At 34.6% G+C, this 10,656-nt stretch overlaps 1 protein-coding gene across 1 annotated transcript; it reads right to left on the bottom strand.

Moving 5' to 3' along the window:
• Positions 1-417: 417 nt before the first annotated feature.
• On the bottom strand, positions 418-6,811 carry LOC105035226 (hydroxymethylglutaryl-CoA lyase, mitochondrial; the record flags this gene model as incomplete). The annotated part of the gene is given in 4 exon segments (XM_073253697.1): positions 418-585; positions 675-755; positions 6,039-6,151; positions 6,673-6,811. Coding segments are annotated over 4 exon segments (375 nt in total), but the record flags the coding sequence as incomplete, so codon positions are not given.
• Between the last annotated feature and the right edge of the window lie 3,845 nt (positions 6,812-10,656).

The following is a 10,656-nucleotide window of genomic DNA, read 5'->3' as shown; positions in this document are numbered from 1 at the left end:
GTGGGTTTGAGCCAATACAACCATAGTAATGAGGCTAGGCTAGCCCTATCTTTATAAATACCCAGAGAACCAACGTAGTGGGCTGGCCGAATCCCATAGGGAGAAAAAAAAAACACCTGCTGAGGTCCTTTTTTCTCCCTATGGGATTCGGGCTGGCCCACTACAATGGTTCTTTGGGTATTCGTAAAAATAGGCTGGGCTAGGCCTCCTTTAGGTGGTTGTATTCGCTCAAACCCATGATTCCTATGGGAATTTGAGCCCAGTTATCCAAACAGGCCCTTAGTAACTTATGCAACAAATGTTGCTATAAAGAAAAAGTAATTTAACATGAGGCATGCATGAAGGCTTAAAAATAAAAATGATTGTAGAAACCCTTATGCACCTTGCAACAGTCAACCACAAATAAGTAAGCAAAACATACCCACGAACAGGCATCGCAAGTCTGTTAGCAGCAAGAATTACATCACGATAACGTGCAAGGCTATCTTTAATGCTACAGTTGATGTTTGACTTGGAAAATGATTCTGAAGCTGCTGCAAATACTGCAACCTCTTTTGCACCAGCTGCAACAGCAGCCTCAAATCCCTGAAAAATGTAATATGTCAACTTCAAGATCTTCCACTACGAGAAACTAGCCCATAATTTAGATCGAAGATTAAACCAACATGACTTACTTTAAGGTTAGGTGTTAATACAGGAAATCTTGCACCCTCTAGATTTTGAATTGCTTCCATGACATCCTTTGCATCTGCTAGCTAAGTTTTGGCATCAAAATGATAATAGCATGATCCAACTGTTAGTTTTGGTTCATAAAAAAGTTTCAGAGGTTTGAAAATTTACAATCACTTCTAGAAAGGTCATTAAACAGATAGATAGCAAATTAACAAGCAACAAAAATTAAGGACTTACAAAATGTTCAGCCAAGTTATCCACCATGTAATTATAAAACAATGTAAATTCAAAAGAAAGGCACAAAGGCCAGAAAATAATATAAACAAGCATGAAATTAATTAGTGGTTGAAGAGAAATGTAACTTAAGAGAACCACACAAAATAACTAGTAGTAATAAGCAACACATTAGATTTTGATAATTTGGTTAAACCACCTTGAAATGGTTTCCAGAAAGTGAAGCAATAGCTCACAACTTCCTGATATTTTAAATGGTGATACAGGTTGAAGATCCAAATGTTGCTCCAAGCAGGGCAATATTTTTTACATAGAGAGAAATCCATTTTAACAAAGGCACCATGTAGCAATTAAAAGCTGTCGTGGAGGCATTGCAAGACTTATATTTTAGGCTATTAAAGAGACCAATTTGTATAGAATGTCCACCTAAAAGAGCTAATATAATTGTGTCCGCATTGAGGGGAAGGGGGGATAGCGAGGGTGAACATAAGGAGAGCAAAGCATAGGCCATGGTTTAGATCCATTGAACCTCATGCTACAAGGGTGAGAACTCATGCTGACCTTAAGGCGCACACAGAACAACCTCAGAATCACATAAACCTAGATTTTCGCTCATGCAAAATAATGTTTTATCCTAAAGACAAGAAGAAGACCTTATTCAGATGCCTGATACATGAGATACCTGTTTGGATTCATGTCTCATGTACGTTGGGATAGGCTCATGGGAGATCACCATACTTTGAATAGAGATGAAATATTGATTAGGTCCTGCAGGCATGTGGTTGAGCACTGGTTAAACCACCCATGGTCTTCAAGAGTCCTCGAGCATTGTAAGCCGATGCACTTGTAGATCTCAAATTTATGGAGCCTAGTTTCTACTAATTCACAAGCCATATGTGTTAGCTCAATCATCAGTAAATTTGCTTCAACAATGTCTTATAAAGCTGGGAAGATGACTGGTTCAACCCTACTTTAGAGACATCAAACTCAATTCTCTGAAGTCTCAAGAAAGTTTCCCACACGCTACATTGGATATTTTCAAGTTTCAAACAGGTGAGCTCTAGCTAAGCCTCACAAAAAACCATTTTTATGATACTTTGAGCTCCAGCCCAAGGGCTTATATCCCTGTCCACGAACCATGTTGGTCCACATCTGGGTCCCCCATTTTGATATCTGAGATGAGTTACTGTTCCAGTAGTTCATTTGGACATCCCTCTTATTTCCAATTATTTGTTGCTTCCTTTGATTTTTTAGAAGTTTTTCTGAGACATTTATCAAAATATAGGCCCTAAACTAGGCTTATTAAGCTGATAGTTGGATTTATACCAATATTGCACCTGTTTAAAAGCAGATTGAAAAAATAACAACAAACTTGAACAAAACACCACTTATCAATCATTTTATGAACAACAACAAAATTCATGAATTTAAATTAATAGGAATAAGGTTCATGTTCATCACATGCACATTGTTCATGATGTCAATCTACAGAAAAAGTAGTTAATAATTATGCTTTAATATGATTAATTCGGATAATTACTGAATTACAACCCAACTAATCTCAGGAAATAGCTTTAAGTTATCTACAATTGTTCCAAAGTTTTTAAGATAATTCCTAAAAAATTATAGAAACTCTAAAAGATTAAAATTGCTTGAGGGCTTCTATAGACATCTCCATAGGTGCTATATATACTTTAGGCTAGGTCTGGGTGCTCCCAGATTGATCCACATCTAGCAACAATTTTAGCATGTGCGCCTCTAATGCAAACATGCTAAAATTCTTTTCCCATAATTATTGTTTATTCAAAAAATAATATATTTTAAACATAATATAATTCCATAAAACTAAAATACATATAAAAATGTATTTTTTGCATATATTTCATTCACCTTGCATTTTTTCCATCTAGCATCAAGCATTTATGACCATAATAAATGTGACAAGCAAATAAATTTCTTTGTATAAAACTCTTTTCACTATTTTCTCTATCTACATCTGATATGCCCTTCAATGCTTGTCACAGGAATTCTAAATTCTGACTTTCTGGTTGAAAATTCTAATGTATTGAAAAATTTTTATAACCTAGTCACAGAACAAAATAAGATGGAACAATAATCATGGTAATAATAAGAAAAATAAGAATCAATATCTAACATATATTTTTAAATATATAATTCTATATGAACAGTTCCACCCCCTAATTTTTCAAACCTTACCACTTCCGTATACCTGCATGCACCTGCACCCACTTCTAGCTATCTAGGGTAAAAGCAAGGTTTGCCATCTCGATACCAAATCCTATACCAGTACATCCTATTATAGTGATGGTACATGGTTCGGTACAGTACCACAATATCAGTACGATACGCCCGTTCCAGATGGTATGTGGCAATAGGAAACCTTGGATAAAACATTAGAAAATTTTTTACTTTTGCTCCTATTTCTTGCATTTGACAAAGCACTTTCAATAGTAATCTTAAATTAGTAGAGTTTAGGTTAAGTAGGAGTCCTATTTACAGTCAATTTGCAAAAGTTTTGAGCGCTTCATTCATTATTTTAGGAAAGATGGAATCCTATTATGATTCAAAGACTTAAAACTTTAAATGATTGTGTTTATTAACTTGAGTCGATGGAGAGTGACATATTTTGTATAATATGTTGGTTATTTTGAATGAGTATACTCTTTTCTGGACAATTTTCCTTATTTCTTATCTGTCTTCGCTTTCAACCTCTTTCTTCCTGTGTTCAACCCTTGTAACTTCTCCATACTTCTTGAATTGCATTGCTATTTGCTTCTATTTTGAGAATTTTCGAATCAGCCATGATTTGCCTTCTAACTTTAGCACAATACCTATTTATTTATGGCACTAAAACTAGAGGGAAAAATCAGAAAAACTCAATATTCAGCCTTTGTTTAAGCAAACCTAGTCATGCTAGAGCTTTTTGAGATGCATTTCTCGGAGAATTCACTAGATTCTCATTTCATTATCAATATTTTTCCCTTTACGACATTGGATACACTATGCGAAAAAAGAGTTGGATCAACCTTAAGATATTTAAAATCCTATTCTATCTGAGGTCCATATCTCCATGACATTCCCAGATCAATTTTCAAGAACTTGCAAAAGATTTACCAACATCTTAATCAAACCTAGACAAAACAAAAGCAAAGGACTTCTAATCATCAAACAGTAGAGCTTAACCACATCGTTATTTCACATATTATTTCATAAACCAACTTTTATTACGAATATTAATCCGTGTAACGAAAGACTAGAAGGGATACATCCTCAATCTTGTTATCCTCACATCTTACTACTTTAGTATTTCTTATTTCACGATCCCATCAGTCATCAAATATCCTCATGACTAATCCCACCACTCTGTAAGGTTTGTGCCCCAAAAATAAATCTGCTTACATCTGGCCCTTCAAGCTTTCCAATAGGAAATACCGAAAGAAGAATGACAACACCAAGTAAGATGTAGGTCAATCATGGAGAAGAGGATCAAGTTTATTTTACTATTCTAGCACTCCATGATTAAAAATTATTTATTGTGAAAAAATAAAACTTCCAAATAGTAGCATCTCACCATGGGTCATAAGCTATTCAAGACCAAATGGAAAGAAGCATATTATAATAGTTCTTAAGAACTAAAACTGAATGTCCTTCCAAGTTCCTACATCAGAACATCTCTAAGTGATCTCCCCCTTGAGGTACAACTTGGATGCCTAGGACATAGAGCATGCCAATGAACCTTAAGATTGAGACCTAGGCTGAGCAGAATTTCCTGCCACCAATCTCCTTGATTTGATAGAGGTGTAACTGCATACCTGAGAAAACTAGTGAGGTTTTAAAGTCATACACACATGTCACTCCTGACTCCACTAATACATAACTAGTTCTGTATTCCTTGTAGAATAGGAAAAAAATTAAGGCAGAACTTCAATCTATGAAGACAGAAAATTCATCTTTATAAGGAGTTACAATTTGCAGACATTTAATTACAAGAAGTGGCCATTATAGTTTTAAGACTAAACAACTTTTTAAGAAAATCAAAATGCTGGAGCAGAAGTCCATGCATTCTATCCTGCTTCGGGCTTCCTCTAAATTTTTTGAATAAAAATCTAAGTGCACTTATTTATGTCTATCCTTGCCAACATATGACCAAAAAAGGAAAATAGAAACAAAAACTTTATTAGATGATAGACTAGATAAAAATAAGATGTTCAAGTCCTTGAGAGAAGTTCAAACTTTAAGCCTAAACCTTATAAAGGTTGAATCATGGCTTATTTTATTAGTTTATTCATAATCAAGCACAAATAAAGCTCCCAAGTAATACCAACATAAACCCCTTATCAGCTTTGATAAAACAGTCTCAGTCCAGATATTTGCTTGCACTCTTGCAACATCATGAATATTTGAGTTCCCAAGATTTTTGCTTTAAAATCAAGGGACTCAACATCAAGGAACAAGGTGCTTCATAGGACTTCTGGAGTACGACATGCATTCTTATTGATTTATGGCCAAATCTTCTGTAATTGATTTTAGTTCAACTAAAATTATAACACTTCAGATCTCAAGAGGAACATGAGGATTAAATCATGGGTAGTGGTACGCCACATCACTACATTATTGACTCAGTAGCACGAGGGGTTTGATGTGGTTCAGGAGTTGAGCCATTCATAGGGTACCATGTCGAATGGGTAATAAAACAGGCAATGTAGTGGTGTGCCATAGCAATTTTCTTAAATTATTGTGTCAATACCCTGAGATTCCAAAGTCCGCATCCAAGTGATAGTTCACATATTTATATTTTCATTTTTTATGTGATATCAAAACATGTCAGCAAACTTAAGCAGCATCTCTAAAGTCTGAATCCATTTACTTGGATAAGAGGAATGATTGGCATCATATTCAACTTCCTTCAGTGAATTCGTCAGTTGTCACATGAAATAAAGATAACTCATCCATTACGTATCAAAACATGAATTGCTAAATATAAATTAAATCAGATCATATTATTAAAAGTTTAAAGCAACTCTTCAAATCTATCATAGAATTGAAGCTTGAAATATCATGTGGAAAAATAAAAGTTAAAATAGAAACCAAGTAGAACTTTCTATGCCTGCCTTCATCTTTTCAGTTGCTGCTTCCATCCGACACTTCACCACCAGAGCTACTTGCATCATCCTTAAGTTGGTAGTATCAAACACAAACTCAAGGTCATCCTTTTCACCAGGTGCTGCTTAAGCAAAGCAATAGCAAGTTTTACAGGTCACAACAAGAATAATATTACCCAGTTAACTGTATGGTGAAACTTATAGGCTTCATGAAGATCCATCTCAAAGTTCATAACTATTTGGTCTCTTGGTCCTCCAGTCAATGCCATGCAAGAATGAAACCTAGCAATATAGGAATCATGCTATAGTAGCTTGCTTCTCGTAAACAGGGATATTCTATTTTATGGATAGGCCACAAGTAAGCAGGTGCCTCAACCCATTTGTTTTTCCTTGGTTCATCACTGCCAACCACCCCTGAATGAGTGGACAGCAACAATGGCACATGATGACAGACACTGCATGCATATCACATGTGCATATCTAAAAATAATACTTTCCTTTTCAGTATAGCCAAACTGCAGGTCCTTGCAGAGAAGTAAAACATTTATATTTATTCTTCAATAAACTGCTTCTAAATCAACAATTTTTCATATGAAGCAACATATATAAGGTCCCATTGAAAATAAAAGAAAAGGAATGCTACCTGTGGTACCCATTTTGGAGAGACGAAACTAGTGGCCTCAACAACAGGCAATCCAGAAGAGACCAACCTCCGTATCAACTCAATTTTCACAAATGTAGGTACAATGTTTTTCTCATTTTGTAATCCATCTCTTGGTCCACCTTCTACTATCTTTACAAAACTTGGAAGGTTACTCAGAAGCTGCAAGAAAACAATATTTAGTTCATACAACCTTGCACAGAAAACGTGATTATGAACAGAATATAACAGTCGCTGGGAAGAGAGTAAGAATCAGCTAATAGGAAATAGTAAATATGCGCATAAAAAAGTAGAAAAATATCCTTAGCAGCAATGAAAGTTAAAAATTAGAATTCTACAGTACAATCATAGGGACATAAGTTTTCTAACTAGTTTGGATAACATATCATTTCCTTACTGTACATTTACTTACCATCCATTCAATGCTTCCAATACTTGGTTATAGGATTTTGCTTAATTGCATAATAATTACTATCATAGATTTTTTCTCTTCATTCACTGGAAAGAGTGTAAGAAACAGCTAATAGGAAAGAGTAAATATGCACACAAAAAATAGAAGAATATCCTCAGCAGCAATGAAAGTTAAAAATTAGAATTCTACAGTACAATCATAGGGACATAAGTTTTCTAACTAGTTTGGATAACATATCATTTCCTTAGAGTTTTACTTATATACCATTTATCACGCCGCCGATCCGAGATCAAAGCCGAGGGTCATGACAATTGCCACATACTTATGAAAAACTCTCCCAATAAATATGCAAGGCATTTCAAACAAATATCAAACAACATAATGGTATTAATTAAAATACTAAAATTCAAAATTTAGATTTATCAACTAACCCAAATAGCGTCCAAATTCAAATATCTTACATCAAATAAAGTTCCACTAAAAATAACAAAAATAAATCTAAATTCAACGAAGTTAATAGTGCCAATCTCGCCTCTAAAATTCTCCCAATAATACCCACATTCATAATCAATTATAGAGGTGATGAGCTTGATAGCCTAATAAGTAATGAATATTTCAGCTAAACATTCCAGATATTATTACAAGATATAATATTAAAAAAAATATCATAAATAAACATAAGAACATATTTCATACTAATTGATGCATATCAAAATCCTTCAAATATTCATATACTTAAACATTTATCTGATTCAAAACAAAATACATATAACTCAACAGCCATAACTACGACCACACTTATCCTTATGGCAGGGTTCAGAACAGAGTGCCAACATACAACCCCCACTGACATGGTCCAAAAACCAATGCACAATCTCATTGGTAGGATCCAAAAATCAACATATAACCCCATTAGCGAGATCTGAAAACCAACTTATAACCCTCATTGGCAGGGTCCAGAGTACTAACATATAACCCCCATTAGCAGGGTCTAGAATATAGTTAGGCTGAGAGCATAAATCCAATACATATCAAAGCATTTTTGCAATATAACACATAGATATCACAATTCCACTGAATATATAAATAAATCAGTAAATCATAATATTTTAGAAACCACTTTTCGTTCAAAACAGAGTTTCATAAATCATGCATAATTCAAAGACTGATATTTATTTTCAAAAGAATTATAAAGTATCTCGAGAAGACGGTTCATTATTTATCTCTATAAAATATTGTACGGACATATTCAATCAATCTTGAAAGTATCCTTCAAAACCTATTATTCAAAATATATTCTTCTATCAGTCTTAAGCCACCACTAATAAAAATCCTAAGTTCTGACACCCTCACAAGGTTGACAAAAGCAGTAGCATTCAACATCCTATCATCCAATCAAGATATTTTTATCAGATTATGATTAAACTAGGATACAGGTAATTCAACAGAGATCAATGATGATCAAAGCTATTGGTGCCCGACAAAAGTCAAAGTAGAGGTCGATACACCGATTGGCGGTCAGAGCTCAATTTGATTAAGTAGTTTCATTTAATTAGGATTACTTTAATATAATGATTTGATAGAGATCAATAAGGATTCATAAATCATGTATAGAGAAAATATCAAAAGAGAGAGAAATTAATAAGATGAAACAGGCTGGCAATACCGTTTGACAATCCGATTGGTCTAAGCAAAATAATTTAATCAAATCATGGTTCAATTAGTATATGGATAGTTCATTAAAAATCACAGATAACTGAATCTAATACCATTCGGATCTGGCTAAAGTAGGTGCCAGCATGCTGTCCGGTAATCGTGGATCAGGACTCTTTACTGGGATCATATTAGAATCATTAAAAGAAATTCTTTCACTGGCTAATCTTAGAAAGAATAATTCTAGAGAGAATATGTAGAAAGAAAAAGTAAAGAGAGAAAGTGGGGAATGCAAGTCAAGAGAGAAGAGAGATGGAAGAAAGAGAAACTCTCTTTTTTCTTTCCTTTCTCCTTTTCCTTTTTTTTCTTTTTTTCCTTTTTTTCTTGACGGAATATAGGACCCGCATCCTTTTCTTCCTCCTCTCATCTTTCACGAAACAAGGGACTCTTCTTCCCCTTGTTCTCGATGCCAAGGAGGTCCTCCTCCTAGCCAACAATGCTCACGGTCGAAGGAGCAAGTGACGGCAGCAACCAACAACTCAAGTTCAACAACCGATGGTGGCAAAGTAGTCGAAAGATCAAGAACAAGTTGCGAAAAAATAGAGGAATTCAAGTCAGGAATCCAAGAAATTCTGATCAATCCGACGATTGTTTACTCAAAAATCATGATTCTAAGATTCAGAAAGACATGGAGGAAGATTAGATTACAAGTTAAGGGTGATGTATTGCATTTTTATAGTAATTATTATTATTAGTTTTTAATGATTTTGATGAAATTGGTATAATAATTAACTAAATAAATGTTAGAACCTGATATGTTTTATGTCAATTGCAGGTAATTGAGCCACGTCACACCTAATTGAACTTAACCATATTTTAAAGGTCAAATTAAGTGAAATTGGTTGAATCCGATTCAGCAGGGTTTGTCATCCGGAGTCATCAGGTCTTGCATCAAAATCAGAGTCCATCTCAAAGCAGAATAACCAAATCAAGATATCAATAGACCCCACATCTTATCCTTTTTGGCATCATCAGCCAAAAAAAAACTAGAGGTGCAGAAAATAAATCAAGCAGTTAATCTCTCCCATCTAGTCAACCAATCTAAATTCTGGATATTTTGGTGTGAGGATCCCTAAAAGGCAAGCTACAGGACTCCAAATTGAGCAAGATTAGATCCTACAGAATTTTGAGAGAAGCAAAAAAGGAACAAAATTTACAGAATTGAATTTGGATTCCAGATGAGGTGGCTACAATAGGTTGAAGTTGGTAACAATGTTGGACACAACAAAAAACACCCGATACACCCAGATTCTTCTTAGTGTTTCTTGGCACAAAGATCTGATATGGCAACCAATTTTGGGTGGCAAAGAGCTATCTTGGAAAGAATTAAATGGAAGAAAATCAGAGTCCAAACTAATTCTGCATGAGGAGCAAACTTAGAAAGAATTGGAACCAATTCTTGGAAAACTTGATTTGGGCAGCCGAAATCTTACTTTGTTTTACAGATTTTGTGGACCTAGGAAGGTTGAAAAAGGAAGAAATTCTTCTCCTCTAATTAACCATGCCTCCTTTCCTTCTTTTAGTATGGAAGTCAGAATAAAATCAGAAAATTTGGGCAGCATAAGGAGTAGATGGCTAGTGGTTGCTTAAAGCCTATCCAAAAGAGGAAAGATTCTATACCAAATAGAAAGAATGATATATAGAATAAAATCATGGGAAAAATACCACCTTAACCCTAGCCCTAGCCCTATTTAAGGATCCTAAAACACCAGCAAGAGGCAGAGGAGAATCATCTTTGAAAGCTAGAAATCAAGCAAGGAGAGTTTGGAGTATCTGGAAGATTTGAAGAGAGGATTCATTCGGCTCTGCAATTCCTTCAGAGTTTTTAATTCTTTCTCTTG

This window comes from Elaeis guineensis, chromosome 1 (assembly GCF_000442705.2).
Source record: "Elaeis guineensis isolate ETL-2024a chromosome 1, EG11, whole genome shotgun sequence".
Classification (NCBI taxonomy): Eukaryota; Viridiplantae; Streptophyta; class Magnoliopsida; order Arecales; family Arecaceae; genus Elaeis; species Elaeis guineensis.
This window is presented reverse-complemented; position numbering and strand designations above follow the sequence as displayed.